This window comes from Musa acuminata, chromosome BXJ1-7 (genome assembly GCF_036884655.1).
Source record: "Musa acuminata AAA Group cultivar baxijiao chromosome BXJ1-7, Cavendish_Baxijiao_AAA, whole genome shotgun sequence".
NCBI lineage: Eukaryota > Viridiplantae > Streptophyta > Magnoliopsida > Zingiberales > Musaceae > Musa > Musa acuminata.
The window spans coordinates 37436383-37453885 of NC_088333.1; the positions used below are offsets into that span (position 1 = coordinate 37436383).

Here is a 17503-nt window from a genome sequence, read left to right on the forward strand (position 1 = left end):
AGGTATGATCGAAGTAGCTGGAGAGTTAGACTTCTCCAGAGCTCATATTCGCTTAAGGGAGCCCGACAAGTCAGAGGACAAGGTCGAGTAAGCGAACGTTGCTACCAGGGAAGCTAAGGAGAACAGAATCGGTGCAAACTCTACAATGTGATGGCAGAGGCCATGCATGGGAGTTGCAGTCTGTCTTTCCATCGACCAAACGGACTGCTTGGAGAACACAGATGTGTTGAAGTAGGGGGTCGAAAGGGGCGAGGAAGCAACGATGAGTCAAGAGGGACTTAGCTACCCAAAATCAAGCATCAATTAGAATGGAGGTGGACTCAGAGGAGTGCCACGGAGACATCTCTACTAATTGTGAAGAAAAGGGATACAGAGGCGAGGCGACGGATAGTAGGGCCATGGGCATGGCAGCGCCATGGTACCGCAGAGGCGGGACTTCCGTGCAAGTCATTGATCCCTTGCTCTCACGGAGGGAGAGCACTTGGTCGTGAAAGGGGCCGAGGAGGTGGAGCATGCAGAGGCAATCTCCAAGTACCGAGACAAGGCTGAAGGGCAGAGGCCAAGAAACTTCGTAAGACCGGTATCAACAAGTTTCTCATCAAGATAGCCGTAAGTGAAGGACTTCGGGTCATGCAAGAGTGCACGACCAAGGAACGAAGCAAGCAGTACGCGGTGCTGTACCTTTGCTACTCAATGGAGTAGGCGGCAGGGTTGATGGAGAAGACGGTACAATCCCAGAGGCGACCTCATCTATCAGAGAATTACTCCAAGCTGGGGTGAAAACTTCCTACATTCCAGAAGTTCGATGGCATTGAGAAGGTAAATCACAGTAGCTAACTCAACGCAAGGAGTGCAAACACTTCAAGTGCTTCAGAAGTGTGAGCAAAGAGCAGGCGAAGACTAGTAACCAGCTCGATGCATGAAGTACAACCTCGAGGAGGCGGGCGAAGTCAAAGTAACCTTTGCCTTCTCAACTCTTAAGAGAATGGGCGAAACCGAGTACCCCAGTTCTCTTATCTATCCAGTAGATGAGCTCTGCATAAGTTCAAAGACCCTTCGAAGATAATGGAAGACAATAGTTGTCAAATCCTCACCAACGGTGATCAGTGCTACTGAGAGTAGATTGTCCGCTTCATTTCCCAACGAAATGCCAATCGAAAGCGAAAGTGATGCGAACCTACTTGGATGTGACAACTAACTGAAAGAAGAGTCAATGAGCAGGTTTTGTGGAGGAAGGACCCAAAACTTCAGAAGTTTGCGAGACGATGCTCGTTAAAGCTCCAACAAGCATCCACCCAGTTCAAGCAGCATGTGGAATTTTTAAGAGACTAGCGCAGTAAGGATGGTCTTTTCCTTCATTTGGCGGATCTGTAGGAATCAACGAGGATCAATATAACTCAACCAACCCCACACCAGAGTCAGAGTCATTGGCGAGTTGAAGCAGCATGGCGGATCAAAGGTTCGACTACTCAGAAACAGTAGTGGAGAGCAGTTGGGAGCCAGGAGGTGCATTGCAGCTGGAGCAGAAGATTGAAGACTCAGCAAAGGCGAAGAGTTGCAGTGTTCACAAAGGCTTCGACGAGGACGTCGAAGGGATAAGTGGGGGAGAATCTAACGGACAAACTTCTAAACAAGATGTTGGATGTAATGCTTATGTCTGTCCGTTGTCTTTTGGCATGTTCATGCCTTGTACAATAGGTAGAGGGGCGGCCGAAGGCTAAATAGTCCCATGTTAGTTGGGTTGGTGGCCTCTTTAGGCTTGTAAATAAAGGTTGTGTCATGTGGACACGTGCGAGAGCTTTTCGGTCTGTAATGGACCATTTTACCCTTTGTTGTGCAACTATTCAGAGCTTGTAAAGTCTGTTTGTAATTTGCATTGTCTATGAAGTGTTTTTCGGACATGTTTGCTTGTGGATCCCGATTGAGGCGTTCTCTTTAACCCGTTCTCTCTTTTGTTGGTCCTAAGGGACAATGGGGGGGCTTCGGGGAGGTTGACCTTTGCGAACGGACGCGCGAGGGTGCCGCACGCCTTAGGCAAAACCAGCTAAGGTCGTGACAATACGTCACTCGATTACCTCATAAGTTTATTTTTTTTATTTTTAAAAGTAAATTATAATTTTATTATATTTAAGATATAAACTATATAAATAATATCATAGAAATAATTTTTATAATATAGCGAGAGGAAATTATTTGAAGTGAAGCATAATTCTCCCTAGATAATATAATAAACATAATAATTTTTTTCTCATTGAAAGACTTCAAGATGAACAAGTTTAAATAACTTGGGAAATGAATTAAATATTAAAAACAAAATTTATGAACTAAATCTATCGAGAATTTGATTTTAGAATTTTTGATATGATCTTATGGACCAAAGCTTATCACCATAACTCTCAATTCTAACTGATTTGTTCGTAGCTCCTACATTTGAAGACCTTTCTACTTTTTTTCTTTTATATTCATAGAGAGAACTGTTTACATTACAATGTTGAATTATACAATGATAAATATTATAAAAGTTAAAATCCTTTATAAATGATTACAATATAAGATATATAAAATACAAGACATAATGAAATCTACTATCAAACATATGCATTTTAAAATTTTCAATTTAGGCTCTCAACTAATCATATAGGACGAAAAAAAATATCTTGAAAGTTGACATTTTACTTTCAAATATTTCTTAGGACATTCTAATCAATTGAACACTAAAGCAATGTCCCTATTTCATCATGGGAAGAAATGGTTCGATATCCAACTTTGGTTTTATCCTAATTTAGTTTTAATTAACAAATGAAGAGTATGATTTGTAAAGTTACAATAATGAAAGAATATGGCATATTAATGCAACCAAATGAAAATAATTTATTTTGAAAATTCTTCATTAATTCCTTAATCAAAATCTATTGAGATTTCATCTTAAATTAAATAAAAGTACATGGATATGATTAAGAAAATCATGAATATTTAAATATTAAATTGAAAGATAATATTTTAGAAGATGTATAAACATATTCTTAAGGAAAAATCTAATACCTATGTTGGAAACTAAGCATGATTTTCAATCAGAATTACTTCTCTTGGGAGCACTAACTATTGAGATTTCATCTTTTAGAGAACCGAGCAACTAAATAGAATTAAACAGAATAATTAAAAATATAAAGAGAAATCTTTATGTGCATATATGATGGGTTCTTTATGTATATATTTATAGCGTCTAAAAATATCTTAAAAAACACCTTTCATAGTATTATTTCAAGGAACATCCTTTCAATATGATTTATTGTAACTATACCAAATTAGTAAAATCTAATATTAGAAGGTATAATAGGGAAAGAAAAAAGAATATGGAATACTCCCAGTCGTATACCTTTTTTTCTCTCTTGTATCTTTTTTTTTCCTCTGGATTAATCCATACAGTGAATTGATTAAGTTGTAATGTTTTTACATTATGTTGCAGTATTTTTAATAATACCATAACATATTTTAATGTAATAAAAAATATTTCATAATATTTTTGCAATACATTACAATATTTTATCTATTATTATAATATCACTGTTACATAGCGTAAAAATAATATAAACATAATTTTTTAATAAAATTTAATAGTATTTTTATATTATGTTATAGTATTTTTATGGTATCATAAAAAATACTATAACATAGTGTAAAAATATAATAACCATATGGATTCACCCAATAAATCAGTCCTTAGAATAAGGAGAGGAAAGGGATGTTTTAGGTATTAGATACAAACTTGAGGCTATAATAAAATTTTAATAACTAAGGCACTTCTCAAAAATACCCAAAGAGAGTTTTTTTTTTAAAACAATTTGTCCTATTATTACAACCATAATTTTCAACTATAATTCATTTCTTTTTTTTTTTGTGATGAATGGTTTTGTCCCTTTAATGATTTAAATTGTCACATCAGTTGTTTTCATCTATGCTATATAATATTTTTGTAGGGAAATAATTTTGATGGCTCACATGAAAAAAAAAAAAAAAAACTCCGATTGTGACAAGGACCATCATGGATCAACTCCATGCCAACCAATTTTGTATTTGTATCTAAACTTAGATTTGAGGACTAAACCTTAATTTGTTGTTCTTCCTAGTAGTGTTTTCTTTCTCACATTGGCATAGCTAACTTAACTTAAATGTTTGGTTTAAACTCTAATTGTGGGAAAATGAGTTATATGAGTTAAACCTGAACACTGCTTTAGGTTGATTTTCATATAACTGAAATCCAAAATCTATTCAGGGTAACCTGTAATGACCAATTTATTTAGATATTAGGCTCAAATCAATGTCTCTATGAGACTTTTTGCTGATTAGTGAATTTGTTATACAAATGATGATCAGATAAAGAGTAGCTTCGAACCCTTATATCATGTAATAATTTTTTTTAATTAGACTCGAGAAATATATTATAGTGCACCAATTCTATATAGAGAGAGACTCGAATTTAACTTAAATGAGTTGATATGAACCATATCAGATTCAAGGCTATCGGGTTTGACTTCTCTCGATCGATTAATTCCAAGTACATGCAAAATGCATAGTATATAAATTAATTCCTTATAATTTTTTATTAATGCATAATGGATGGTCAAATTTCAATTTTGATCTAATTTTATTATATTTATTTTGATATGAAATGGAATCAATGAGGATGTATTAGGAAGGAAGATTAATAATTTACCAAGCATGATGCCTTTCTTAGAATTTGTATTAATTTTACAATACCGTTATTGGATTTTTTTAATTTCAAATACGTGGTTCAGACACTTAAATTAGCCTCATCTCCATGCATAGAGATGTGGAACAAGGGATGGTGTTGGTGATAGGAAACCAATGTCAGATTAACATGAATGGCCAACCTATCCCAAATCAATTTATTTGTTCCTATTCAAACCAATCACCATGTCTAGTTTTTACATATCTAAAACCCAATGTCTACATGTTAACTTGCTCAAACTAGTTTAGACTACAAAATTTAAGAAACATGCATGCAAATAAATAAATATTATGATTCACAAGAACCATAGGATCAACTTGTATCTTCATTCGTCAATTGATCAACCTCCAAAACAGAGTAGAGATAAGGGTCCATTCAACGGATCTCCATAACTAACAAAATCTGACCTCACTTTTTGAGCCGATGAGCCATCACATCAAAATCGGGTCCAAATATCTGATCCAAAGAGTTGACAATTCTACATAGATGATGCCATTCACTAGATTAGAAGAAGCAAAACAATCGTAACTATGAAATCCCTGCTCTTTTTAATCTTTCCTTTGTCTATTCCAACTCCTTCCTACTTAAAGCTCTCTTCAGGGTATCGAGGGATCACACAACCAAATGATGAGAAGTCAGCATTACTTAAAGGCCATTGAGAGATCTCTGCCACGGTCTCATAAGTTGCCTTGTGCCAAAGAGAAGTTAGCCTTCTTACAACAGGCGAGGTTGCTGTAACTGTTGGTCTCATTTCACATGCACCACCAACGGTCTAATAGTAGAACAAAAACATCTTATCTTAGGATTAATAAGTATTTTTAGATGTTTTAATTATATTCAAATTAATTAATAAATTCTAATTAAATTAAAACTTCTTAATGAATTAAGATTTGTTCTTATAAATGCATCTTGAATCTTAAAATTTTGGTGATAGAAAGAGTTAAGATACTTTGGTTATTTCTAAAGGTGATTTCTAGTTTCTAGAAAGGATCAAGAGAAAAAATTTTAGATTTATGTGAGAGATATACAAATACAGTTGTACTTCAATGGGGATAACCCAAGAGTTTTATAGTTAATCTTATATATTAAAAATTTTAGTTTTCTTCGTGTAGTTAGGATTTGTCAAATCATATTAATTATAGATCGACTTTCTGATACTCCTTTGATTATTGATCTCTCTAGATATTTTTTTTGTTTTTTTTCAAATTTTTTGTCCAATCCCTTGGTCAGCTCCTGATTAATTTTACTTGCTGTGCTCAGATCACCTGTACCTGTAGCAACAGTTTCACACATATTTGGCAAACAATATAAAGTGCAGAATGGCTTTTACGCTTATTTATGCCTTTTCTACTGCTTTCTTTGGCCAATTTGATTTAGCTAATTCTGTTCGTCATGAAATGGGTGTGTTTAAACTAACTTTGGTAATTCTTCTTAGATACTGTTCGACATAGCACGAGTTGGTTGTAAGCAAAAGTGACCCAAGTGTTGCTAGATTTGGTGTTGTTCTCTGCAAGCATGCAGTATCCCCCTCAAGGGAGTGAAGAAACTATAGCAGAGAAGTCGCTTGTCCTCCTTTGGACTTGTGTCTTTTGACTGGACTCGAACTCTCATAACTTCTATTCCCTTCTCCTCTGCTTTCTCCTTGTCGACATTCTTGTAATCAAAACCCTCCTCATCTCTCTCTCTCTCTCTGTCTTGTTATCTCCTAATACTGAGATCCAGATTGTATCCCAACAGTTATCATCAGCCATGGCAAGTGCATAGCAGCGGCAATAAGAGAGAGATCAGCGACATGCCATGGAATGGAAACGGAGTGAAGGCTCTTGGCCTCGTTCCAATGCCTATGTCTCTTGAGCAATGAGTTATGTGTTTCCTCAAAATTTATGTTGTTTGATCACTGTACGTATACTCTCTCTGAATTGAAGAACCATTAATGTGGTTTGGTGGAGTCGCCGATCATGGGATGCAGAGTAACATTGCACGACTCCTCTTAGTTTCCGTTTCCTCTTCTTCCTTTGCGCTCGGTCATCTTCCTCCTCCAATCACTGTAGGAGTTCTTGAAGCACTCGGCGACGGTGTTCCAGTAGGCCGTGAGGAGACGGGCTCAAGCGTCTTTCATAGCATGCACGATTCTGGTCATCTCCAGCATCAGCACGCATGTTTTCGATCGACGGGTCAACGGGAAGCAAAAGATATCACAGGGAACATGAGAGAAGAGACGGGCAAAGGAGCCCTCGGAGGTGGCTGCCCTCAGCAGCACAGAACCGAATTGGTTAGAGGCTGCTACTACATGTAGTGGCTTTGTGGAGGGCGATGTAGGCGACCAACAACAATCCTCTATGCAACAAGTGGGTGCGACAGGCGAGGGCACCATTCTGATGTCACGGCTAGGTGATCCCTCGGTAAAAGCTGCAGTTGGTGGTGCAGCAGCTACGCAATAAGGCAATAGGGCTGCGGTAGTCAATGAAGCACAAAGGATTGAGCATCAGAGAGAAGGAACATCGGGACGATAGGAGGAGAGCAGAAGTGCTCTGAAGCTTTCGTATCTCTTTCTCCTTTTCCAAGGGAAAGCCGCTGGATCTTTGGCTCATAGAAGTGTTCAAATGTAGAATGTGGTGTATTATTATAATATTTTCTACTTTGACATTGTGTAGAATAATTCATCATATGTTGACTGTTGTGGAACTTACATATATTTACTTCCATTTTTTTAAAGGAATTATGAGAAGATTCTTAATAAAATATTATCTTATGTGATCTTATTTAATTAGGCATGATATATTATAATTTTAATTAGATTCAATAAAAAGAAAGTCACTTATTTGCATAAGGCAAGTTAGACCATAGTACCCAAAGCACAAAATACCAATTTAGTTACAGATGTGTATTGTTAATTAGTTCTATGTAAAAGGAAAGCCAGAAAGTCTACGCAAAGCATAAGCGGGATAAGAGGACCAAGCCTTCTCATAGACAACAAAAGAATTTAGTATGCAATAAACTTCCGATATTGATGAAAGAGATTCTCCTAATCATTTATCTTATATCTTCTATTCTCACCAATAAATAGATAGAATCTCCTAATAATTACACACAATATGACACAATTGAGATTATATCTATTCTATCTTCCTTTAGTCCCTATTCCATCTTGGATAGTTATCCAATAAAAGATATAAAAAAAGAAGAACATAAGTCTAGTTCATTTCTATAAAGGAGTCTCGTAGAAATCAAATCATACTTCATCTACATAATTCTAATATGTAGCTGTTGGCTAAATGACAGCCATAAAGTGTAGTGATTTGTCTAAACATTCGACTTTTTTTGTTGGATGGATTCTTTATCCGCCAAGAGATCTAAGTCGGGATTGCAGGATAGTGTGTCTTTCTCGGTTTCATCTTCTGATTATTTTTGACTTTTTTTGTGGAAATATAAGATTTGTACCCTCCATCAAGTGATTCACAAGAACCATAAGATTAACTTGTATCTTCATCCATTTATTGATCAAGCTCGAAAACAGGATACATTCGGTTCGTTTCAACATAGACCGATAACATCCTAAATCTGACCCAAAATTTTTGATACAAGTACTCACATTTTGACATGAACGAATCCAAATCAAGAAGTTATTAGATATGGATCATACATGGATGATGCTATTCTCTATATCCGAAGAAACAAAATAATTGCAACTATGAAATCCTAGCTCCTTTTTTTTTACCTTTCCAACTCCATCCCACATAAAACTCTCTTAGATCACACATTCAAACAACCAGCGTTGGTTTCTTTGGCACTGTGTTTTCTTATTGATGCTTCGATGGTTTCAAGGGGGCTGAGATCCCTTGATTTAATAGATAAGGCATGGGGCAGAGTCCTAAGTTTTGAGGTTTCTTAGCTAAGAACCGGCTGGCCATCATCTCCTCTTCAATTGGGGTGCCGATCTCCTCCTAGGAGTCGGATTGAAGAAGGCTGGTTGTTCGAGTTGGCACCCAAAGTCATCTTCCAATTCGAGTCCAACTAGAATTGGGGCTTGATGAAGGTTGGAGCTGATCGGATATTACTTCTTGAGATTGGACTTGACTTAGAGCTTGGCCAAATTGAATTTGAATCGGCACCCAAAGTCTAGCTGAGCTGAATTGGATTTTGATTGGAATTCAATTTGAGTCAAATTTGAGTGAGGCTTGAGCTCGAACTAGATCAAATTGGAACCTAATTGGGCTGAATTAGAGCTCGATACAAACTCGACGAGATCATTTGTATCACACAAATCTTGTAACCCACAAAAGTACCTTTAGCTTTTTGGATGCATTTATGAAAATTTGAGGTTAAATGACAGACAGGTAGTTTTGTAGCTATGTTTCTTATTTAATTAATGTAGTGACAAATAGCAATTTTTTGCACAATTTATTTTTCCCGATGAACTCACTAACGACACCATCTTTACTTCGTTCCACCAGACTGTTATGGACTTAGTTGAAATTGCGCATCTTTGCAGTTAAAACGTGAACTTAGCTTAGGTTGCTTAAGTCGTGAAGCACCCTTGCGCTAACTTCTCATATTTAGTTGGGATTGCCTAAGTCATAAGGCGCCTTTGCAATATACGCATCTGCAAAGGGTCAGCCTAGTTGCAACCTCGTATAAGTCTTGAAGGACATGTAAAATAGAAAGTTGATTAGATTGAAAATGAGCGATGCATAAATCTTGACGTCTCGCAAATAGAGAAGCTTTACAAACAATTAAGTAAGCACTTTGTGTGCATTAGAGAAAAGAGAGAAAGGATAAAAACTAGGACTTTAAAAGGTAGAACGAACAGTTGTAAGTCCACAAACAACTGCTCATCGAGTGATGGGCACGAAAGCAAGTTCCTGTCCAGTTAATGTATAAACTTGTGAAGAGTTATTCAACGCCCAATAATATACCAAAACATACAAAACTAAGGTAAAACAGGCTGCCATGTCTTTGTACAAGCATGTAAAAGCGTCGAACAATTCATTAAACGAAGTTGTTACGAGTGCATGATGATCGTTCATGACATTCTCCCTCACTTAAACTGTCGATGCCCTCTTCGATGCTTGTTGGTAATTATTGATGATTGCTTTTTCATATCATAGGGCATCTTTGGGCTCCCAATTGGCTTTAGTTTAGGGAAGCTTTTGCCACTTCACCAAGTACTCGGTCCGCTCAGCTCCATTGGATAGCTTTATCTTGCGATCCGCCAGAATGGTTTCAACTCGCTTCTCGTAGGACGCTCTGGGGGGGGTAGCCAAGTTGGAACACTTCGAGAAGCATCTTGCGGATCTGACTAGTAGGCTTTCAAGTTGCTGGCATGAAAAACATTATGAATTTTGAATCATGCCAATAGCTGCAACCTTTAGGAGACGTTTCCCACCCTATTGATAATTGGGAAGGGCCCTTCATACTTGCGCACCAAACTTTTGTGTACCTTGTTCCTAAAGAATTAGAGTGATGTTGGTTGGAGCTTCACTAATACCAAATTGTCGACTTTGAACTCCTATGGTCACCTTCCCAAGTCGGCCCACTTCTTCATCTTTTTTGCCACCTTCTCCAAGTAAGCAGGTACAATATCTATATTTCGATGCCATTCTTTTGCAAAGTGATATGCTGGCAGACTACTCCTAGTATATCGAATAGCCAAGGTATGAGGAGTCGATGGTTGTTGTCCTGTAATGATCTCGAATGGGCTCATATTAGATGCAGAGCTCCCCTACAAGTTGTAGAAGAATTGGCAATGTCCAACAGCTTCACCCAATCTTATTGGTTGGCACTCACGTAGTGCCAAAGATATTGTGCCAGGAGTGAGTTTATCATTTCGGTTTGGCCATCCGTTTGGGGGTGGAGGCTTGTGGAGAGGTATAACTTAGACCCCAACAATTTGAATAGCTCGATCCAAAATCATCCCTGGAACCAAGCGTCTCAATCACTAATGATATTGTGTGAGACTCCTTAATACTTTACCACATTCTTTATCATCAGCTTGGTCACCTCCTCTACTAAACAGTGTAGGGGTGCAGCAATGAAAGTTGCATACTTTGAAAATCGATTGACCACCACGAGTATCGATCTGAGTCCCCCTACTGCTGGCAAGCTTGATATGAAATCCAAGCAAATGCTCTCCCATAACCTTTCTGGTACGAGCAATGGCTCCAAAAGTCCCATCGACTTCCGCTGCTCCACCTTGTCTTGTTGGCAAGTGAGGCATGTTTGAACATATTCCTCCACATCAGTCTCCATCTTCAGCCAGTGGAAGACCCTCTCCATGAGAGCTAAGGTTCTATGAATGCCCGGATGTCCAACCCAAAGAGAATCATCACACTCTCTTAAGAGCTCACGCCTCAAATTGTCCACTCGAGGGACATAAACTCTATTCCCGTTTATGTAAACGAGTCCCTCCTGGACCAAAATCATCATACCTTGCCTTCTTTAATGAGCTGCATCAGGGTTACTGCTTGAGGATCACTGTACAGTCCATCCCTAATCTTGGAAAGGAAGTTGTAGTGCAATTGATTTGCTTGGCCTCTACCCTCCAATTGTACGACATTTACACACTCCACTTTTTGACTCAATGCATCAGTCACGACATTTTCCTTTCCGGGCTTGTACTCTAATTCTATATTAAACTCGGCTAGGAAGTCCTGCCATCGTGCTTGCTTTGGGGAGAGTTTCTTTTGAGTTTGGAAATAGCTCAAAGCGATGTTTTTTGTCCTAAGCACAAATTGCGATCCAAGAAGGTAGTGTCGCCAAACTCGTAGATAGTGGACCACCGCTGTCATCTCCTTCTCATGCACCGGATACCACCGCTCGGTCTCATTAAGTTTGTGGCTCTTGTAGGCCATTGGATGACCCTCCTACATGAGTACTCTCCCAATAGCGAAGTTCTGAAGCATTTGTATAGACTTCGAAGGGCTCCCCATAGTCTAGTAATTTGAGCATCAGTTCTTCCAACATAACAGCCTTCATATCTTAAAAGGCAGCTTCACATTTATCAAACCAACTCCAAGGCTGCTCCTTCTTCAGCAACTCTATTAGTAGAGTTGCACGCTTCGAATACCTTGCTACGAAGCGTCGATAGTAGTTGATGAAACTAAGGAAGGATCTTAGCTCTGGCACCTTCTTTGGAGTTCTCTATTCTACAATAGCTTGCACCTTCGATTTGTCCATTCGAATAGAGTCATCACCGATTTGATGCCACAAGAATAAGATATTCGTTTGAGCAAAGTAGCACTTCTCCCTTTTCATGAACAAAGTGTTCTCCCTGAGAGCCTTGAAAATTGTATGAAAATGCTCGATATGCTCCTTGAGTGTTTGGTTGTAGATGATGATATCGTCCAAGTAGACGACCACGAACTTATCTAAATACTCATTGAATAGTTGGTTCCTAAGAGTGCATAATATGGCTAAAGTGTTGGTTAAGCTGAAAGGCATCACCAAGAACTCAAACGCTCCATACCTGGTCATGCAGGTAGTCTTCGCTTCATCGCCTTCAGCAATACGCACTTGCTAGTACCCCGATTGGAGATCAAGTTTAGAGAAATACTTGCCTTTGCCCAATTGGTCGAACAAGTCCACGATGAATGGGATGGGATACTTATTCTTCACTGTTACTTTATTAAGGGTTCAATAATCGACTCATAGTCAGAGGCTCCCATCTTTGTTTCTTTTGGAAGAGAATTGGAGCTCCGAATGTTGCTTTAGAACTACGGATGAGACCACCATTTAGCAATTCACCTAACTACTTTCTGAGCACTGCCAACTTTGGAGGGGGCATGCAGTTGGGTGGTCTTGCTGGAGGCTTCACTCTTGGCTCTAGTTCGATATGATGATTCATGCCTCTGCATGGTGGCAGAGTCTTCAGCAACTCGGGTGACATAACATCTGTGAACTCCTTCAAGACATTTGCCACCACAGGAGGTTCATGAATGACCTTCTCGTCGAGTGGCTTTAGCTTCATAGCAGCCACGAATGTTAATTCACCTTTTCGTACATCTTTCTTCAATTGTAATGCCAATATCTATTGGGGGTCCCTGGTTCCTCTCCAAAAGATGGGAACCACATAAGGGTCATCACCTCCCATCATACATAGGGAGTTTAGGAATGGCATTGGCACCAACTTCGTCACGTGCATAAACTCCATTCCAAGAATCACTTAGAAGTCGTCCAATGGCATCGCAATCATGTTCTTGCTCCTGCTCCATGTTCTGATCTTGATGGGGACTCCCTTTGCTAACCCGGAGATCTGCTTGGCCTTCGAGTTCACTGCCTACATCTGACATGGGTTCTTCTCCAAGATCAGCCCACGTCGCTATGCTTCTCGATCAGCAATAAAGTTATGGGTAGCGCCCATGTCGACCATTACACTATTTGTTTAGCCATTGAGCTTAATGTCCATGTACATCAGCTCGGTACTCCCTGCTTTCAATGGCTTTGCGTTCGTGTTGTCCCCCACTGGACCTCGCAATGCATTTAACAAATGCTTTGCTCCTATTCGGAGACCTTGCGACTTCTCATCATCGCTACTAGATTCTAAATTGCTTGAACTGAGGGCGACGGCTTTGCCCTCATCTGATTTGAAAGGATGGATGGAAGTTGTTAAAGCATTGAGTGCTTATTTTTGTGGGCACTCCCTCACCATGTGCAACCCTCCGCATAAGAAGCATCTGCCCGATTTCGGGGCTTTGCCTTTTCAGCTTGGTCCTTTATGAGAACTTTTCTTCCTAAGTTCGACCTTGAGCATCTTCTCATGAGAATAAGGTTGATACCACAATATCATGGACTTAGCTGGAATAACTTAAGTTGTGAGGCATCCTTGTGGCCAAGATGTGAACTTAACATGGGTTACCTAAGTCATGAAACACCATTGCACCAACTTTTCGGACTTAGCTAGGATTGCTTAAGTCATGAGGTGCCCTAGCGACATACGCGTCTGCAAAGGGTTAGCCTAGTTGCAACCTCGTACAGGTCCCGAAGGAGCTGTAAAATAGAAAGTTGATTAGATTGAAAATGAGCGACGGACCAAGTCCCAACGTCTCACAAAGAGGGAAGCTTTACAAGCAATTTAGCAAGCACCTTATATGCATAGGAGAAAAGAGAGGAAGGACAAAAATAAGAACTTTAGAAAGTAGAACGAACAGTTGCAAGTCCATAAACAACTGCTCACTAGGTGCCGGGCATGAAAGTAAGTTCCCGTCAAGTTAACGTGCCAACTTATGAAGAGTTTTTTAATGCCCGATAATATACCAAATCCCCATCTAGCCCTGTGCCACCCGGGGGGTTCTAGGATGCTGCAATTGCTGATGTTTTGGGTACTGCAATGGGTTACAGAAAATAGCCCGTTGTCATGGCCTTAGCTAGAATTGCTGAAGGCGTGAGGCACCCTTATGGCCAAGACACAAACTTAGCTTGCGTTGCCTAAGTCGCGAGGCACCCTTGCGGCAAAGACGCGGACTTAGCTTGCATTACCTAAGTTACGCTTTGCCCTTATGATATTGCTTCACAAAGATCAGCCCACTTGCAACCTCTTATAGGTCCCGAATGACCTATAAAAGAGAAAGTTGATTAGTTCGAAAGAACGAGCGATAGACAAGTCCCGACGTCTCGTGAAAATGGAAAGCTTTATAAGCAATTCAGCGAGTACGAGTACCTTGCGTGCACAAGAGAAAAGAGGGAGAGAGAGAAAACAAGGACTTTAGAGGGTTGAACGAACAGCTGCAAGTCCACAAAGAGCTGCTCATCGGGTATCGAGCATGACAACAAGTTCCCGTCAAGGTAACATGTGAACTTGCGAAAGGTTTTTCAATGCCTGACACTATACCGAAGCCCCATCCAGCCCTATGCCACTCGAGGGGTTCCAAGGGGCTGAGATGAGTGATGTTTTGGTGAGTGAAAGTGGATTGCAGAAAATAGCCCGTGGCACACGAAAATGGAGCTGTTTTGGGCTGTTTTGGGGCTATTTTGATCGATTTGGTGAGCGATTGCTTTGTAGTACTACAACTTGTTTGAACTTACATTTTTATAAGCAAAATGACTCAAAACCAAGAAAAAACATGTTGCCAAGCAGTTGTACATATAGATGAGAGCGACGAACGGTTCATTGAACGGAGTTGTTGCGGCTGCTCGATGACCGTTCGTGACATTCTCCCCCACTTAAACTGTTGACGCCCTCATCGATGCTTGTTAGTAGTTGTTGATGATTGCTTATTCATGTCGTAGGGCATCTTCAGGCTCCCAACTGGTTTCAGTTCAGGGAAACTTTTGCCACTTCACCAAGTACTCTGCTTGCTCAGCTCCATTGGGTAGCTTTATCTTGCGGTCTACTAGAATGATTTCAACTCGCTTCTCATAGGAGGCTGTGGTGGGGGGTAGCCGAGTTGGAATACTTCGGGAAGCATCTTGTGGATCCATGTGGTAGGCTTTTAGGTTGCTAGCGTGAAGAACGTTATGAATTTTAAACCACGCCGGCAGTTGTAACTTATAGGAGACGTTGCCTACCCTCCTGATAATTGGGAAGGGCCCTTCACACTTGCGCACCAATCCTTTGTGGACTTTGTTCCTAAAGAATTATAGTGATGCTGGTTGGAGCTTTACAAACACCAAATCGTCGACCTTGAACTCTTGTGGTCACGTTCCCAAGTCTGCCCACTTCTTCATCCTTTTTACCGCCTTCTCCAAGTAAGCCCACGCAATATCTGCATTTCAGTGCCACTCCCTTGCGAAGTGGTAGGCTGACGGACTATTCCCGGTATACTCAATTGCTATGGTATGAGGAGTTGACAGTTGTTGTCCTATAATGATCTCAAAGGGGCTCTTGTTGGATGCAGAGCTCCGCTACAAGTTGTAGGAGAATTGGGCAATGTCCAACAGCTTCACCCAATCTCGTTGGTTGGCACTCATGTAGTGCCAAAGATATTGCTCCAAGAGTGAGTTTATCCTCTCGGTTTGGCCATCCGTCTGGGGGTGGAGACTTGTGGAGAAGTATAACTTGGATCCCAACAGTTTGAATAGCTCGGTCTAGAATTACCCCAGGAACCGAGCATCTCGATTACTGATGATATTGTGTGGGACTCCCCAATACTTCACCACATATTTCATCATCAACTTAGCCGCCTCCTCTACTGAACAGTGTAGGGGAGCAGTAATAAAAGTTGCATACTTTGAAAATCGATCAACTACCACGAGTATCGATCTGAGTCTCCCTACTAGTGGCAAGCTTGATATGAAGTCTAAGGAAATGCTCTCGCACGGCCTTTCTGATATGGGCAACGACTCCAAAAGTCCCACCAGCTTCCGCTGCTCTGCCTTGTCTTGTTGGCAAGTGAGGCATATTCGAACATATTCCTCCACATCAGTCCCCATCTTCGACCAATAGAAAGCCCTCTCCACGAGAGCCAACGTTCGGTGAATACCTAGGTGTCCAACCCAAAGGGAATCGTGACACTCTCTTAAGAGTTCACGCTTCAAATTATCCACTCGAGGAACATAAACCCTATTCTCTTTTGTATACACAAGTCCCTCCTGGACCCAAAATCATCAGGCCTTGCCTTCTTTGATGAGCTGCATCAGAATAACTACCTGGGGGTCATTATACAGTCCATCCTTGATCCTAGAAAGGAAGTTAGAGTGCAACTGACTTGCTTGGCCTTCGCCCTCTAATTGTACGGCATTCACACGCTCTACTTTCCAACTCAATGCATCAGCCACGATATTTGCCTTTTCAGGCTTGTACTCTATTGCCATATCAAATTCAGCTAAGAAGTCCTGCCATCATGCTTACTTTAGGGAAAGTTTATTCTGTGTTTGGAAATAACTCAAAGCGATGTTGTTTGTCCTCAACACAAATCACGATCCGAGAAGGTAGTGTCGCCAAACTCGTAGATAGTGGATCACCGTTGTCATCTCCTTCTCATGCACTGGATATCGTAGCTTGGTCTCGTTGATCTTGCGGCTCTCGTAGGCCACCAGATGACCCTCTTGCATGAGTATTCTCCCAATAATGAAGTCTAAAGCATTTGTATGGACTTCAAAAGGCTCTCCATAGTTTGGCAATTTGAGCACCAGTTCTTCCAAAATATCAACCTTCAGATCTTGGAATGTTATTTCACATTTGTCAGACCACTTCCAAGGCTGCTCCTTCTTCAGCAACTCCGTCAGTGGAGTTGCACGCTTTGAATACCCCGCTATGAAGCGTCGATAGTAGTTGACGAAACTAAGGAAGGATCTCAACTCTAGCACCTTCTTTGGAGTTCACCATTCTGCAACCGCTTGCACTTTTGATTTGTCCATCTGAATGGAGCCATCACTGATTTGATGCCCCAAGAATAAGATCTCTGTTTGGGCAAAGTAGCATTTCTCCCTTTTCACAAACAAAGTGTTCTCCCTGAGAATCTTGAAAACCGAAGGTGCTTGACATGCTTCTCGAGCGTTTGACAATAGATGACGATATCGTCCAAGTAGACGACCACGAACTTATCCAAATACTCCTTGAATAGCTAATTCATGAGAGTGCAGAACATGGCCGGAGCGTTGGTTAAGCCGAAAGGCATCACCAAGAACTCAAACGCTCCAATCCTGGTCACAAGGTAATCTTCGCTTCATCGCCTTTAGCAATGCGCACCTGCCAATACCCCGACCTAAGGTCGACTTTTGAGAAATACTTAGCTTTGCCCAACTGGTCGAACAAGTCCATGATGAACAGGATGGGATACATGTTCTTCACTATCACTTTGTTGAGGGCTTGGTAAT

General features: G+C 40.3%; 1 protein-coding gene across 1 annotated transcript in view; it reads right to left on the reverse strand.

Moving 5' to 3' along the window:
• Nucleotides 1-11601, reverse strand: part of LOC135679736 (uncharacterized) — a 37867-nt gene extending 26266 nt beyond the window's left edge. Inside the window, exons 1-2 of the mRNA XM_065193720.1 lie at nucleotides 11179-11601; nucleotides 10270-10472 (exon numbers count right to left, since the gene is read on the reverse strand). Of these exons, the coding sequence (XP_065049792.1) occupies nucleotides 10270-10472; nucleotides 11179-11601 (626 nt within the window). The remainder of the gene's footprint in view (nucleotides 1-10269; nucleotides 10473-11178) is intronic.
• Nucleotides 11602-17503: the final 5902 nt, after the last annotated feature.